Source organism: Ipomoea triloba, chromosome 6, assembly GCF_003576645.1.
Source record: "Ipomoea triloba cultivar NCNSP0323 chromosome 6, ASM357664v1".
NCBI classification, from domain to species: Eukaryota; Viridiplantae; Streptophyta; class Magnoliopsida; order Solanales; family Convolvulaceae; genus Ipomoea; species Ipomoea triloba.
Window position 1 is genome coordinate 17,808,257 of NC_044921.1, and position 17,714 is coordinate 17,825,970.

General features: G+C 32.8%; 1 protein-coding gene across 1 annotated transcript; it reads right to left on the reverse strand.

Annotated features, from left to right (window-relative positions):
* Positions 1–8,283: 8,283 nt before the first annotated feature.
* On the reverse strand, positions 8,284–17,714 carry LOC116022560 (nuclear cap-binding protein subunit 1). The gene is made up of 19 exons (XM_031263314.1): positions 17,500–17,714; positions 17,261–17,320; positions 16,997–17,053; positions 16,720–16,791; positions 16,418–16,480; positions 14,636–14,812; positions 14,400–14,531; positions 13,697–13,763; positions 12,727–12,917; positions 12,302–12,372; positions 11,626–11,710; positions 11,266–11,334; positions 11,017–11,135; positions 10,673–10,811; positions 10,097–10,594; positions 9,580–9,879; positions 9,245–9,420; positions 9,026–9,134; positions 8,284–8,775 (listed from the first exon to the last, which is right to left on the reverse strand). The coding sequence occupies exons 1-19, from the start codon at positions 17,581–17,583 to the stop codon at positions 8,665–8,667; spliced, it is 2,580 nt and encodes an 859-aa protein (XP_031119174.1). The 5' UTR covers positions 17,584–17,714; the 3' UTR covers positions 8,284–8,664.

Below are 17,714 nucleotides of genomic sequence, written 5' to 3' on the forward strand. Positions count from 1 at the left end.
AGCAACAGGAGAATGGCATTGGATAGCTTACTGGACTCCATATATGTTTATATTTATAAATTATATAATTTAAGTTAATTCTGGAGTTGTATTTTGTGGGCAGGGCTCTCAGTGTATTTATAAGTGGGAGAGGACGCAGACAGAGGGAGGTGGGCACACACACAATAATAACATGTTAATTTAATGTTAACAAAACTCGCCAACTACCATATACAACATAAAGAATCATGGAGATTTAAAAAAAAAATGTAACAGAACTTATATAAAATAAATAAATAAATATAAAAAAACTCATTGAATAGATATGTTGAATTTATTTTAATTAGATAAAATTGAAGTCTTTTATTTAATTTATTTAATATATTCATATTATGCATATTTTAAATTTTAATTTTTTTATTTGTTTTGAATTTCAGTTCGAAATTTTTAAATTAAAATAATTTTAATTAATTCTAAGTTCTAAGTCTAGACCAGCACACCTTCAGCGCGAAATAGCAGAGAAGTATGGAGCATACGAGGAATGTTATTTTTTCTCTAGTGATAAGAGTTGTTAGACAAACTCTCCAAGGACATCTGACAATGAGTAAACATGTATTTTTTTTTCTTCTGCAACAATGTGGTTAATGTCGTGTTATAAAAGGTAAAAAAGGCATTGCTCATGGTCAATAGCGCATAGCGGGAGGAAATGGCAGGTTTTCGAACACCTACCATTTCAGAATGCACCAATGAAAATAATTCAAACGTTCAAATTTCAAGGCCTTCCGACTCTATAGATAGAGCAGATCATGAAGCATGAAGAACTTACGAATAACAAGTATATATACGAGTTTACACAGAGATCATCTTCTTCAAAAGCTCTCAGCCATTTAAGCTTAAATACTTTAGAATCTTCCAAATTCTGTCCAATAGATTAGTCTACTTGAGTAACAATTTTTCAGAGATCTTTTTCTCATTTTATTCAAGACAACTTGGATGTGTTCTTGTAGACCCTTAAAGAAGGAGGTGAAGCAATGAACAACTTTATAAAGAAAATTGTTATTGACTATCTTGATGAAATTGTTCACTTGTATTATTTGGAAAATAAATACCAGCTAGTGAAATATCTCTTATGTTAAAAAGAATATAATAGTGGAGTTGGAGATTTCTCGAACCACTATAAAAATTGTGCATTAATCACTATATCTTTCTACTTGTTATTTTCATACATGTATGCTTTTCTTTGAGCTTTAATCACACATGTAAACACTTTCTATCAAAACGGTACTAATTATTTAAGGCAACTTACAAAAGTCTTATGCGGTGCACTTTAAAATTTTACAAGTTTATTATCGAAATGGTCCTTCAACTATTTCGAATTGAAATTACCAATTTGATCATCGATACTTTTCTTGCCCAATTAAGTCTTCCACTTTGAAAATTTTAACTAATTTGGTCCTCCATTTATTTCAGTGTTAAACATCTATTAAATTAGGATCAAATTGGTAATTTTGCTATAATCAAGAGACCATTTCAATAATTAATTTTTGACTGAAATGATTTAATGACTATAGTGAAATTATCAATTTGGTCTCGATTTAACAGATGTCAAATGATAAAATAAACGGAAGATCAAAATGATTAAAGTTTTCAAAGTTGAGGACTTAATTTGACAAGAAAAATTATCGATGATCAAATCGGTAATTTCACAATAGTCGAGGGATCATTTCGGTAATAAATTCAAATTTTACGTTAAAATCTATAATAAAATAAATAAATTTTTAATTTTTAAATTCATAGAAAGTTTATTTAACCCTCCCTCTAAACTTTCTCATGGAATGAATACCTAAAAACTTTATTCCTTAAATAAAAACTGGTATCATTATATTCCATCTTATTAGTAGTCTGATTTTTAAATTTAGATGATCTGGTTTAAGATGAGTGCTTTTAGATTTTCGTGTTGATTTGATCTTTTTACGCTACTAAGATCAATTGCATTTATTTTTATATTTTTAAAATTTTTATCCTATTATAGAATCATATATAACTAAATATCGGCCTGCCAATTATTCCAATTCGATCTTGCCACCAAACATGCAAAATATTTTCACCTAAACAAATTACCATTATCAAGTATTTAATTCTTATTTTAATTCCAATTTCCTTATGGGAACCAAAGGAACCCTTACTTTCAAATTTTTAATTTTCGTGATTTATCCTCGTGTGGGCGTTAGTTTTAAGTTGGAACAAAATAGATAAACTTGTTTGAAACACAATTATATATACCTGAAAATTAGCGAAAATGAGCTTATCACCCAAACAGTAATAATCATTTAAATGTATTTATTAATTAGTAGAATCCGCTGGACAATTATATTAAAGTAATTTAATTAGATAGATAGAGAGTAGCATGCCCGCAGGTGATGTATCAATCATGAGCACATTCGCGAGTACAGAAACAACGGAGGCGGAAACCGCGGCAATGGCCGCCGGTGAAGCCTTCGCTTAAGCACACGCTGGCGCAGTTGGTGTCGCTCCAACATTCCCCTTTGAATTTGTGACTCTGAGACTCGCACAGCCGACCCTCTACCCTCATCTTCTCATCTGCAATTCAATTAACTTTTTTTAGTGATCACTGGGACCCACAATCATTATTTGAAAACGTGTATTATATAAATCCTGTCTTTTGATACACTCGATAAACGACTACAAAAAGATTAACCTCGTTTAAGTTACTGCTAATATAATTGATCAACTCAAACATTGAAAGCTAAAATTCAGATTAACCTCGTTTGAGTCAATGCTAATATAATTGATCAACTCAAACCTTGGAAAGCTAAAATTGAGATTTGTTAGCTGTATTATATATAATGAAAAAGTAAGGAGTAAAAGAAAGTTATAAATAAAATAAGAGAGTGAAAGTAATGTATATATTAGGGAGTAATTACCAAAAGAAGGGAGCAAAGCAGAAGCAATAGCGGAATGACAGTGGATAGCTTAATGGAGGCCATGCTTATATTATATAAATTTATAAATTAATTTGAAGTTAATTGTGTTTTGTGGGCAGGGCTTTCAGTGTATTTATAAGTGGGAAATGCGGAAATATGTATGACACGTAGCAAGAGTTGAAGGCCACGTGGATAGGTAGGTCAGGTGTGGCATGCACTCTAGCTTGTAGATCATGCAGTAGTACAAGTACGTACGTTACATTCTTAATGATTAAGTTTAGGGTTTTAAATTTACATAATCTCAAAGGAAAGTAGTGTGAAATTTCTACAATCTTTGCTACGTGACGTATAAACAAAATGGATAAGCACTCAAATTCTCTGCAATTTTGCAATATTCTTTTTTGTTAATCACCATAATAATAATAAATAAGAGTAAATACCAGTGGAGGTCCCCGATTTTGATGGCACCGTCACTTTTAGTCCTCAATTTTTAAATCAACCACTTTTAGTCCTCCGACTTTGATGGCACCGCCACTTTTAGTCCTCAACTTTTAAATCAACCACTTTTAGTCCTCTTACTTTTTGTTTCTAGCCATCTATGGTCCTTCCTTTACAATTGGACATCTAATGTCATTTTCTCAAAGGCAATTCAGTCATTTCATAATTAATGTATTAAGTATTATGTTTCCTCATCAGAATAATTGAAGAAACCCTATTTTCCACTCTCTTTTGTTAACACTAAATTTTGGACCAAATGACTGAATTGCCCTTGCAAAAATAACATTAGATATTCAATTGTAAAGGAAGGACCATAAGTGGCTAGAAACAAAAAGTATGAGGACTAAAAGTGGCAGTGCCATTAAAGTCGGATGACTAAAAGTGGTTAATTTAAAAGTTGATGACTAAAAGTGACGGTGCCATCAAAGTCGGAGGACCTCCACTGGTATTTACTAATAATAATAATAATAATAATAATAATAATAATAATAATAATAATAATAATAGAACTAACTTATAAGAGTTTGCATGGTATTATCTTTAAATTATGTTCTTTTTTTTATGCTTATTAAAGTACACATTATATTTAAAATTTGAGCAAATACCAATTTTGATCCTACGATTATTAGCAAAATGACAATTTTGGTCCACATGTTTCATTTCTACCAATTTTGGTACCACGACTATTGTTTTAGTACTAATTTTCATCCACGACTATTATTTTAGTGCAAAAATTTATCGCATCGATCACCAATCCGTTTAAAACGTGCAAAAATCTAAAATTGTTAAGCGTATTTTCATCATTTTCAACTTAATATCTTAATTTGAGTATGAATAAATGAACTTAAATCCTAAAATCGATCAAAATTCACAGTTTTTCTCCTCATTTTACCTTAATTTGAGGAGGAGAATTGTGAACTGTGATCGATCTTAGGGCTTAAATCTCTTTATTCATGCTCAAATTGGGATATTGAGTTAAAAATGACAAAAATACCTTCAAATATTTTAGATTTCGACACGTTTTAATCGGATGGTGACCGGCACGATGAATTTTGGCACTAAAACAGTAATCGTGTGACCAAAATTGGTACTAAACAATAGTCGTGGGACCAAAATTGTCATTTTACTAATAATAGTGGGACCAAAATTGGTATTTGCTCTTTAAAATTTTGTATTTTACTTTTTTCAAGACAAATTACCATTACACTGTTAAATATTCTGTTAGAATGTCAATTAAATATTAATTGTTAAATCAAATCACCTAATTAATTATATTCACCTTGAATAGTATCAAAATAACTTATCAAATTATTAGATATTATACTAAACCAAAATATATTTGTATAAAGTATCATTTACCTATTTAATTTGTCAATTGTTAGATACTATATATACTAAACCAATATATTTTAGTATAAAATATCATTTACGTATTAATCAATTATAATATATAATTAATCAATACAAATAAATTTTGAGTAAAATTATCAATTTTTACAAATAAACAAATAAATTATTTATAATAATTTGCCTAGATTAGGTGTTAGACGTCCCTAAACTGAAACAATTTTAACCCTAAATAGCTTTTAATCGACTAAAAGACTAACTAGCTGCCAACTAAACATTGACTTTACCGAGTTGGGTAGCTTAACTTACATTGACTTTACCGAGTTGGGTAGCTTAACTTGGTTAAGTCGAACGCCCAATTCAACCGAATGATTTTTTAAATGTTCGGCTACTCGTATTCTATATTCAACTAATTTGACCGGATGATTGTTTCATGTTCAGCTACTCTTCTTTTATATTTTACTAGCGCTATATTCAACTAATCATCTAATATACGTAGTTAATTAGTTTAGGAATTATTATAATTTAACAACTTTTAATCTTGAGTGAAAAAAAAAATCTCTAATGCTATATCCAACTAATCAACTAATCATCTAATATATGTAGTTAATTAATTTGAGAATTATTATAATTTAACAACTCAAAAATATATGTAGTTTATTAATTTGAGAATTATTATAATTTAACAACTCAAAATGAAAAAAAAAAAATAAAATAAAAACGATATACTCGGATTATTAATGTGAAAAATATAAAAACGATATATTCAGATTACTTAATTAGATTACTTAGCTGCCTAGCGCAGCTCGGACATCCGACTAGCTGCAACATTAATGTCATAAAACATATAAATATAATATAATATAGATTCTATAACGTTTGTCATTTATTTATATCATTTCCCTCGTACAGAAATCAATTGGTATTAAGTGGTAGATCAAAGCTAAGGTAAATAAAAGGAATGGCCTCCTTAGTTTATTATTTAAAAAAAAAAAAGAAAAAAAACGTTATTGTATAGTATAATAATATAATTTAAATATATGGCGGTGATCGATCAGGCATGTTGGCAAGAGCGAGAGCAGAAACAACGGCGACGGAAACCGCGACAATTTCCGCCGGCGAAGCCTTCGCTTCTACAGACGCTGCCGCAATTGGTGTCGCTCCAGCATAGCCCTTTGAATCTGTTGCTCTTTGTCTCGCACAGCCTCGATCCTCCGCCCTCCACCCTCATCGTCGTCATTTTCTCATCTGTAAATTAAATAAAATAAAGTTACTACTAGTTTGAATCTTAACTTAACTTTTTTTTATTTATTTGAACCGATCTAGATAATAATATTTTAATAAATACTTTAAATTTTAAAATGCATAGTAACTTTATTTTATTTGAATTGATCTATGAACAATTTAGACTGGATAATAATATTTTAGTAGATACTTTAAATTTCAAAATGGAATGTAATGACATTTTTTAAATATTTTAAACTTTGAAACAAAATATATCGATCAATAGTATAAAATATATTCAGTAATATGTGACTATGCGAGAGTATAATGCATTTGGTAAACTGCATTGCATTTTAAAGAGGTATGCAACAATATAAAAATAAAAAAGACTATAATGACTAATAATGAACAATTAAAGAATTAAAAAAAAAATTATCTTCTTTATTTACTAAAACACGCCCGACATCATAAAACACTACAATAAGAAATGTCATATTTATTATATATTGAAGATTTATATAAATGAATTACCAAAAGAAGGGAGTAGAAGCAGGAGCAGCAACAACAGCATAACGAGACTGGAAAGCTTAGTGATTGTGTTAATGGACGTCATGTTTATATATAATTTTATTTTAAACAATACTATGAATGTATTGGGATCGGAGAGTATACACTATACTATCGTGTTGTGATTTGTGTGTACCTAGGGCTGTATTTATATTTTATAAGCAGGATAGGTGGAGACGACACCAATGACGCACTGCGAAATTGTGGGTAGACACGTAGCAAGAGTTCAATGCCAACGTGGACACCTAGGTCCGGTGTGGCATGCTTTTTCAGTTGACACGTGTAACCTCATGCAGCAATACAAGTAACGTTGCCATCAGATTAAACCCAAACACACACAAAAAAAAATAAAAATGGAGACTCAACATTTGGTATATATATATATATATATATATATATATATATATATATATATATATATGGGGGAGGGTTGCTATAAGATCACCTATTTAGGCGAGATTGTGAGGTCAAATTATGTGTATTAATTTTTAAAAAAAAAGTAATGGTCATGATTGATCAAGAATATAATCCAATTTGTAATTAAGTGGAATTGAATGTCAAGGGTGAAATAGTAAACTAATGTATGCTCACTTAATGATTTTTAATTGAAAGAATATATTGTCCATTTTTATAGAAATTTCAATATTTGTTAAAACCCTTAATATCATCTAAAATTTTCATCCTAGCACAAGCTGAGAAAGCCACAAAACCCTTATTTTGGGTGACCGAGGAACTGCCCACAATGAATAGGAGGTGGAAAAGGTTGAGGGTTAGAGGGATGCCTACATTTTTGCACCTAATGATGAAGGAGATCAATATCCTATGAGAATTGGGAACTAGTTGGCCTAGAGCTATGTGATAATTCAATACCTCTATTATGAAAGGGTGAAGTGGAAAAGCAGACCCCATGGAAAGGGAAGTGAGGACGCCAAAATGGTGAAGAGAGGGGGCTCTAGTATGTTACCCCCTCCCCCCCGGTGGTGGAACCCTAACCTCGGCGGTTGGTCCAATTAAAGACCGCGTGAGGGAGATATCATATTCGATCATCTAGCTTGGCCTTAGTTCGGGGTCAAGTTTGGCATGGCGGTCCGAGTGAAACGGAACTAGCACATGCAGGGTTTCTAGAGTGATCTCGGTCGAAGGGTGAGGAAATTGGTCCATTGATAAGGATTAGTCACTTGACGAAGGGAGTTCTAAAGGAACAATCAAGTCTAGCAAGTTTTCATAGGGATTATAAGGGACAATATGCATAAAATTAGGGAAAAGGAAACATAAATTCATGGGAAACTCTAAAGGAAGAGTAGGAAGAATACTAACATGACTCTAAAGGAGGAATTAAGTGGGAACTCGAAAGGGGAGTCGGCTCGGCAGTGGCGACATCAATCAAACTAAATATTTCTTTTTGCATATTTTCTTGACTACTTTTTTACTTATTTTTAAATTTTGTATTCAATAGTACTTTCGATGTAATTTCTAAAGATACAAATTTTATATATTAATATTAAACTTAATATTATAAAAGTTCAATTAAAAAATTAACCTATTCAAGCACTGTTAACTGATCTAGACAAAATGAAACGAATGAAGTTGTGTACACATTAGGTTAAATGAAACAACGTGTATTGCATTTATGCTTCTTTGACGTCAAAAACAGTTAATGTATTATAGTACCAAATATGAACCGCATCGATGCATAGTGGCCTTATAAACTTTCTTGTAATCATAAACAAATAAACAATAATCCATAATCATAAGCTTGACCAGGAGCCAGGAGGCATACTATCGTACATCTTTGATCTTTCAATATGGTAGTGCATGCAACTCAACAATTCCTTAAAACAAAAAATCTTCCAACTTTAATTTAAAAAAAAGGGTGCTACAAGCTTGCATTCACTACCACTAAAAACGACAATCAAAGTGACTTCGACAAATCTACATTATGTAATTTTAAAAAATCCTACTTAAATGAATAACTCTTGTCAGACCTAGATTAACATAACCACTTCCGTTCACCTATTTGTATGTGAGACTCAACTGAATCAGCAATTCAAGGAAATACCTGAGGAAGATGAAAGCAAATACTACGTATAAGATACTGTGGCAGTTAAAAATCATTCATAGGTCTTCGCAGGCCGCAATATATGGCTTTCCGGAAGAGAGGGTGAACGTCTTCTGTCAGTACTGTGGCGTCCAACTTCCCTACATGCGTCCATATCTGTACACCACACAGCATTAACTTAGAATAGAAACTAGCACTATATCGTGACACCCGAATTGGAAGCAGTAGTATAACATTGATTCTATGATGATGGTTTATGAAATTAACTCGAACAAACTTTTGGATTATTGGCTAAATTAGTGTTTGTACGGTCCATCAAACTATGGAGTATCTAATCAATAATCTCAATTTAATTGCAGCAATCATTAGATTAAAAGTCAACACAACAATTGAGCAACCACAGTACCTCAGAAGAGTATTGCCTAGTAAATGCCTTGAGATAACCCAGAGTTGACAAACACCATTGCTCTGTTTCGCCAAGATTATACTCACTCTTGCCTCCATTTTGAGGATTGCTGAATTCAACCAACACCAAGAAAAATGAAAGAATAAATCAATAAGAACGAACCAAGTAATATTTCAGATATTTACCACTCAAGAGTAAAGTAGGTAATTTTCAGGGCACCTTTTCTTTGGTCCTTCTTCATTATCTTTGTCCACTTCCATTGCAGAAGTATCTTCAAGGTCAATAGTCATTTCATCTGCCTGACCAGACGATCGCAAGGTTCCATCTGCGAACACATCATGAAGTGGTTCTGCCAAGACACTCAAAAAGTTTTTGTACAAGGAAAGGAACAGTGCCTGTACATAGGATATCGAAACAAAAAAGGCATGTCAGAGATGCGTAACTCAGAAGAAATGTTCAAGTATTGCATCCAAGACAAAGATTGCATTTGAATGGATATGTTGAATTATCCACTATATGTATGTATATATGCACGCAAGGTTATCAAGATATACCTCATTTTCATCAAGTGCTCGAGCTAGAAGAGCTTCTTTTGCTTCTAGAGACTCACAAATAGATACCTCGTCCTCTTTTGCTTTTTCAGCGTTAGCTTTTAACCGTTTCATTTTGGCAGGGTTTTCACCAACAACAGGTTCACCATCCAAGAGAGTGAGCTTAGACTCAGCTAAATCCAATTCCGACTGGGATTTAGACACAGCTTCTTCAGCCAATGTAAGACTTCTCTTGAGGGTTGAAATATCTTTCCTTAAATCACAAATACGATTGTATGTCTTACTGACAGCATTTCTCAGAACCTGTGAACAATATCAGAAATCAGTGCACAAGTAAATAATTATAATCACAATATAAAGGGATTAGTGAGATTAACCATTTTATCACATTAAATGAAAATTTTCCTAGTTAGTCAGGATGATAAGAATAAGAGCACATCGATTGTACTAACTACTAAACATCAAGCATGTGTCCATAAAAAATAACCAAGCACATTCAATGTCCTATATAATGACCTACCTCCCAGGGGCGGTCAGAAGTATGAAATTGATCTACATTTGCTGAAGAGAAAACCCATCTCACAATGGCCAGGTTAGATATAAGCCGGTAACCCATCATTCGATCAATGGCAATTGATGTCATCTGACCATTATTCTTCCAGTAAGAACTTATTTCAGATATCAGAGTAACTTGTTGGTCCTCATCAGTACAGAGTTTAGCAATGACTTGGCCATATCTCTCCAAGACAGTAATCAGATGAGTAAAGCTTTTTGATCCAATGTCAAGAAGGGTTTGAATAACAACTGTGCGAGTAATTTCCAAACTGTGAACTGGAAGTACGTTATTGTCCATCCAAGATATAACTTCTCGAGCAGTTTGCCTTCCTTTAACCATACCACTGAGCTCCACAGAGAGAGCATGGTCTGGTTGATCTGTACCATCATCTGCACCGTATTTAAAATTTGGCCCACCTTTTGGAGGAAGCAACTCCTCCAGAGTAGGTGCATTCTCTATGCTCTGTGTACGAGAATAAACAAATGAAGTCATAAAAGCAAGCACAAACCTACATGTCATAACAAATTTTCAAGTCCAAACCTGCTTAATTTTGTCCCAATACGACAGACGGACTTCCCTTTCCAAAACCTCTTGAACAAAGACACGCTGAGGAGCCCATTTTGGGAGCTCTAACACATAAGCCCATTCTTCCCATGGCCAAATAAATTGAAAGTTCGATCTGGAAGCAAAATGGAAAAAAGGAAAAGAGGAAAAGGAGATTCAGGTAAGAACTAAAGAAAACATTACCGACTCTTGATACATCATGACAACTTAGGAAACATCTGATTGTCAACAGCAGAAGCATCAGGCAGGACTAGAACAAAAATGATAGCACTAATTAATGGGCATATCAATTGCATTAAGAACTTAAAATGCCTACTTACAAATGATGTGAGAACCATAGGATGAGACGTGTTCTGCACTCCATATCTAAGTCTGCTATTCTATCAAAAAGAGCACGTACTGCTCCCGCAACAACAGCAGGAAAAGCCCCTGGAAGTGCCTAAGAATTAAAATATTTATGGTCAGAAGAACTTTTGTGTGCTATTAAGTGAAAAAGAAATCTATAAAGCTAAAATCTAAACCTTTCATGGAAAAACATGAGCAAAGTTGCTTCATAATATTAATATTACCTTACATAAATCGATGATCACCAATGTGTAATATATTGGTTTAAATGGAGGCTGAGGTAACAGAAGCAGCTGCAGGACAAAAGAGGTGAATAAGGCAGATGTCCAGATCTGAGCACTGTCAACAGTGTTCACTCTCTGGTTAATATTTATTCAATACAGTACACAATGCCCAACCCTTGGACACAGGTAAAACTATGGAGGTAAAACAAATATTTTGTGACATCTCTTTCATCCTAGTCTTTATTATTTATTTAGTTGTTTGTTGTATTGAGCCAATGGGAGTCAAATACTCAAATATGGATTTCTAAAATGATACCCTTACCCAGTTAGAACAAAACAAAAAATCAAATAACCTATTACCTGAGAAAATATTGTCTCTGCCATAAGATATTCATATCGGAAAGGCACGGGCAGTCCAACCATGTACGAAGCACATTCCTTTCGACTAGCTTTGCATCAAGCAAAACAATGGAATAAGAACATAATGCATACCCAATTGTTAATGTAATTTCATGAGCAAAGTAACATGCTGGTGTGCTAGAAATGCTAAAATCATGAAGGTAAAAATTGTGGAAATGATCTTATCAGAACTTGCTCAGTTTTATATTGGATATAATTAGATACAAAGATTTGGCATTAAATTCCCAAATTTTAAAGTTTGGATGTAATTGTTATACATAATTGGATATAATTACTACAAGACAAAGGTTTGATATTAAATTGCCAAAAATTTAAAGGTTTGGATATAATGGTCCCAAGGCATAAAGGATTGGGTTCTTTCACCAACAAGCCTTTAAAATACATTAAATGTTCTGTTAAACACACACACACCCCAAAAAACAATTTGAAAATTATAAGAAATTTTAAAGAAAATAAACAAGGAAAGTTGTTTTGACCAATGAATAGTGAATAGGTTATATAAAATGGGATAGAGGGAGTAGTGGAGTATGTGATAACATAGTGCACGTGCACTATATAAAATACACAAAAATCAAGTGCTTGTGAGTTTAATGACAAATTAACAGAGTCAACAAACCAGCCATTCAGGAATAAGAGCACATCCAACAAATACTCTTCGACAACAAAGCGATCTATTGGCTGAATATCCTGCCATTAGAAGTAAGAAACGGAAACAATAAGCAACTTTCAGGAAATGATGTTGCTGTATAACAGTGTAAATACAACCTAAATTGGCAATAAGTCACCAAATATTACAATTACTAATATTTAAAAGTAGTCATTATGAGCTGATGTACTCAAGTATAGATATTTCCATATTGTCAAAACAAATTATAGCTATAACTATCTGAAAATAGGAAACCTTTGAATTGTTAACTAGTCAATAGTAATAGTCTACTAATCTGAAACTTTATACTTCTAGAAAAACCAATAAAACAACTGTAGTAAAAAAAATCAAAGAATTAATACCAAACAGCATTATTAGCAGAAATAGTTGACTACCTCAAACTTGCTTGCAGGAAATATATTAAGCCGCCGTATCCTCTGGGGATATTTCAAATCAGCTTCATGCTTTTGTCTACCGGGAGTAATGCCAGAGAGTATTTCAGGTTGCTCAGGACAGCTTATGGGACCAAAATCAAGGGACTTCCCAGCAACTAGCTGCGCCTCAAAAGAAAGATGTGGTCTGGGAACTAAAAAAGGAAAAGGAATCATTGAAATATACAAAATGATGAAGATTCAAGGATAAGTTCTAAAATTGGAAAACTACAACACAAAAATATGCACTTGAATCTATTTAGATGTGTAGGTTGAAAACTATATAACCTAATACTGGAACAGTGGAAGCAGCATCCAAATTAGTTGTGTTAGGAATAACTGAATAAGAGACATGAAGAAACCTATATTACTGGCAAACCCAACATATAAACCTTCTGCTTGGCAGGGTGAGAGGGTAATATGCACAAAGAAAGCCAACCCTAATTTTGCATGGTTTCCGGGTCACACAAGAAGTGGCTTTATTATCATTATAAAGCCAAGACCAGACTTCAATTTGTTCAAAATTCCCAAAAAAAAAAAAAAAAAAAAAAAAGGAATGAATAAAGCAAATATTATCAGTTGAGTCTTACAAGAACTAGCAACTTGCTGCCCTTAGTTATGAGCTTATATTTGTTTTTCTTAGGTATACTATCATAATCATTGCCTATTACAAACTGAATCTGATGCACTCTCCCTAACTTAACCAAAATTTGGCATCTAAAACAAAACATTAGATAACAGAATTCTTTTTGAACCAGCCATCACAATTAATAGAAAATGTAAAGCAAAGTTAAATGCAAGAAAGCCTCGGCAACTTATGGAAGACGTTTTATCAAATGTGTTTAGAGCAAGATCCGCATTACAAGTAAATATGTAGTTACTGCTTTAGAAGACTACTGGAATAACTTTTTTTAGGAGTAAATTGCAAGAATACCACTATCAACTTTCCATTCTCGATTGGAAAGATCTTGAATTCGACCCCATAGATCCTCCAAGAAATCCTGATGATCAAAAAACTTCAATAGTTAACAAATGCCTTCCAATAAATTGCAATGTGATAGCAAAACATTTTGAAAACCTGTAAAATCATAAGCATTGTATAATTTGGTTTATGGAAACAAATCATTTATAGCATTTAAATGATAACCAACACTGATACAGAATCTACAATGATAGTTTTGCCAGAAACTCCTAGTAGTGGGAGAATCATACCCAATGATTTTATACAATAACTCTTTATGAATTGAGAAAGTATTAATACAGATCACAACTAGAGCCCAAACACTTTTTCATTGTAGTCTTAAATTCTAAACTCAAACCAGAAAACAAAAGATGAAGACAACAGAGAGCAAACTAGCTTCTTTTCAGATATTTGTGGATTTTTCTCTTCTTTTATGTCTCACTTTCAAAATTTGTGTCGTGGTAGTGCCTATCCTTCACCTTTCAATCATTAATCTTGCCTCTTTAAACCACAAAGGCCATTTCAAAAAGGGAATGAAAGCAAGTTACAAGTTTAAAAAAAAAAAAAAAAAAAAACAAACGAACAAACAGAACCAAATCTTGACTCTTTAAACTACAAAGTCCATTTAAAAAAAATGAAATCGAGTTACAATGAAAAAAAATAAAAATGAACCAACCTTTTCATTTTGACCATTGTCAACATCATCAATAACCTCAAAGACAGAAAACCCTGAATCTGAAACATGTCTTCGGATACTTAAGTAGGCTTCAATGCCAACCATGACTCTTTCAATCTCCTCAGGAACTTGCTACAGAATTAAAGAAAATTAGATCTCTTTTGCAATTTTTCTCCAAGAGGTTAAAAGGATTTAGGTTATTTAGATTTAATTATTCAAAGAGACAATGGGGACACCTCAACAAGCTCAGCCCCACCCCATGGAAGACATGATAAAATACAGGTTATATAAAAGTCAGCACGTGCTTGCCAAGCCGGATTTCCTTTCTCCTCATCCACTGTAGTTGCTGCTGATGACAGTAATGTTTCAAAAACAACCACTAAAGAACTTGATTGAATTACTTTGCTGCACATCTGTAGCACACAAAAAATGCATAACAAATGATCAGTAAGAACTCAGCTTGCTAACATAACTTAAGAAAGATCCTTAGTAGTCATATGAGGAAGCATGACAAAGTTTTAAAAAGCTGATGTCAAACAAATAGAATGAAAGAAAAAGAAATGTTCTTTCTTGACAAACATAGCATTCAATTTACTAATACAAAAAAAGTATATGGGTAAAAATGAGACAATCTTTCTACTTAAGCAAAACACAGGCACAGATAAGCATTCTTAGGTTTATCCATAAACCAAGATGGAGAAATAATCAAATCAAGTTCATTTATGGCCTGTTTAGTTACAGAAAATAACTTTCATTCTCTATTTCATTCAATTTTTATAGGAAAATCAGATATCATGTTCAAATTCAATTATTTCCTAACACATAAAATGTGAATTTATTTTGAAATCCAATTGTTTTCTTTGGATAAAAATACCAATGTAAATGGTAGGTGGTGATTATATTAGAACAGTGGTGGTCATCAAGTTGGATCAGACACAATGGATGTCAATATTCTTTTAGTGACATATAAAGTAAACTAAAAACCAGACTGAAATAAAGTTCCGGATGTTGGTAAATGAAATCTGGGATAGATTTAAAAATTCAAATATCAACAGAAATTGAAAATTATGCCTTTCAAATTTATATTGTAGTACAACACTACAACCCATTATTATTTCGTATATCTGAAACTTTTTAAGCAGTTAAAACTTAAAAGTATAATAAAACCAAACCAAAGATGAAGTTAGGGCTTTAGATTCTTTTAATCTCATTTCAGGTTTTTTATTGGCATAAATTTGTATTGGTTGAATAATTCCGTGCTAGGTTTGCATTTCAAATTGTTAATTTCAATTCTAATCACGACACAACAAAAAATTTAAATATCACTATGAAAATCAAATAAATAATAAAATTGAAATTTAAGTTAAGAGAACTATCCAGTCAAGTTCCAATTCAATATGCTTGAATTTCATATTCTTCTAATAGGGCATACCAAAACAATTGGTGTGGAACATAGTGACTGGCACCAATAGTGATAGATAAATTCAAGATGAGTAGTTATTGGTAGTGACAATGGTGGACAAATGTAGATATTAGGAGGCTTTTGGTTCAAGAAATGTTTGTAGGTAATGTAACATTCTTTGAAATCTTACATAGCCTAAGAAATCGGAAGGAATAAAACTCCCATGCATGATGATTGAATGTGACCAAAAATGAACTAACCAAGTTTGAAAATCTTACATCCCCTTGAAGCAAATAAGGGCATATAGCATTCCAATATTCACATTCTAGGGTTATGTGATATAACGTAAACCAAGTATTCCCTTAAATCTTGTGTGGCAGTAAGTGGAAGTGGAGGAGGGTAGAATCGGTAGATAATTATGGAAAAGCAGCATGAATAGTAGTAGGGGATAGAAGTACGCAATAGTGGTAAAGGTAGTAGTGGTGGTGGACAAGCATGATGGTTCATGTATGTTTTGCATAAGAAAAAAATACTACAATCTACTAAATATTTGGAAGATAGGCAGATAGTGTGCTGAATATGGAAGAAACAAAAATAGAAGACTCAGGAAACATACCAACACAGTCAGAAACCTCAACAAAATTCGGATTGAATTGCAATTTCCAGTATCCAAGGCATCCTGAAATTAGAAAAGGAGTATCTATCACAAACTGGCATGAGATAAAAAGTTCATAGAATATGTGGTAACTACTTCTAGCACCTCTAAACCTATATTTCATAAAGAAAGAAAGGGTAACAGCTTTTTATCTTTAAATAAAGCAACACGACAATAGCAGATAAGAAGAAACAGAAGCAGTAAACAGATATTCTAAATTTCTACATGCCTCAAAGACCTTTAAATTATGCTAGGTAGCTCACCTGCAAGTTACTTTGAGTGCTCTCCACTAATTTCCTGACAAATTCTTCATTCTCCAAATTCAGCAAACCAACCTGTAGGTAGGGGGTAGTAAAGAGGTGTGTACATAAGTTTTAAAAAAGGAAGCAATTTAAACTAATCTCATTTAGAGAAAATTCCTTAAATAATAAATATATCCAGGTCTGTGAACTGCATATGCATCTAAATCCCAATCAAAGTTATAAAAATGAATCAATAAAAGTTAAAATTTAAATAAATAAATAAAAATAGAGAACCCACCAAAGTTCCATAGAGTGGAATCTTGTGAGGCAATTGCTCAGCACACTGGAGAAGAAACTGCAATGATGTAGGGAGCATAAAGTGGACAAGTGAGAATATAAATCAGAAAATAATATTCTACAACATTTTCACAACCAACAAATGGGAAAAATCACTAGATAACATTTCATTCATTTCAGGCAGCAAAGTTAAAGAATCACAAAACATGACAGCGATTTAACACAAATAAGGCTCGAAGAGGATAGCGAGAACGAGCTGTCTTACCGGTAGAATATCATCCCCAGAATGCTCTAATTCTCGGCGAACCGAGCCGAAACATGTCTCCTACATCATCAAAAACAACATACCGTCAATGCTGAGCAATGTTATGGAAAACTAATATCTTTATCTTCCGAGAGGAGCTCAAACAGCTATATACTAACAGAAAATGCTTTGAGAACAATTTCGCAGAAACATAAAAGCTAGGGTTTTGGGCAAAACAAAAGATAGTAGAAGACACTAACAATTTGGTCTTTGAAGTCGGGATTTCCGGCGTACTCCGGGCACTTGTCGCCGATCCGTAAGAGCAAGCTCCGCCAACCGCTCATTCTAAACACTTCAAGAAGAAGAGAGAGACGGAACGGAGGGGAGAACAGAGTGAGTACAAAGGCGGGGAAGATTTTGGGGACAAGGGTTTTTTATGCAAAATTTTATAGTAGGAACCAGGAAATAATTTCAG

Excerpts from the sequence above, each read along its gene's own strand:
- LOC116022560 (XM_031263314.1), bottom strand. The coding sequence starts at position 17,583 with ATGAGCGGTTGGCGGAGCTTGCTCTTACGGATCGGCGACAAGTGCCCG. Across the intron at positions 11,335-11,625 it reads CAGAGACAATATTTTCTCAG|CTGCTTCTGTTACCTCAGCC; the intron begins GTAATAGGTTAT and ends TTTGTCCTGCAG. Across the intron at positions 8,776-9,025 it reads CTAGGCAATACTCTTCTGAG|ATATGGACGCATGTAGGGAA; the intron begins GTACTGTGGTTG and ends TGTGGTGTACAG.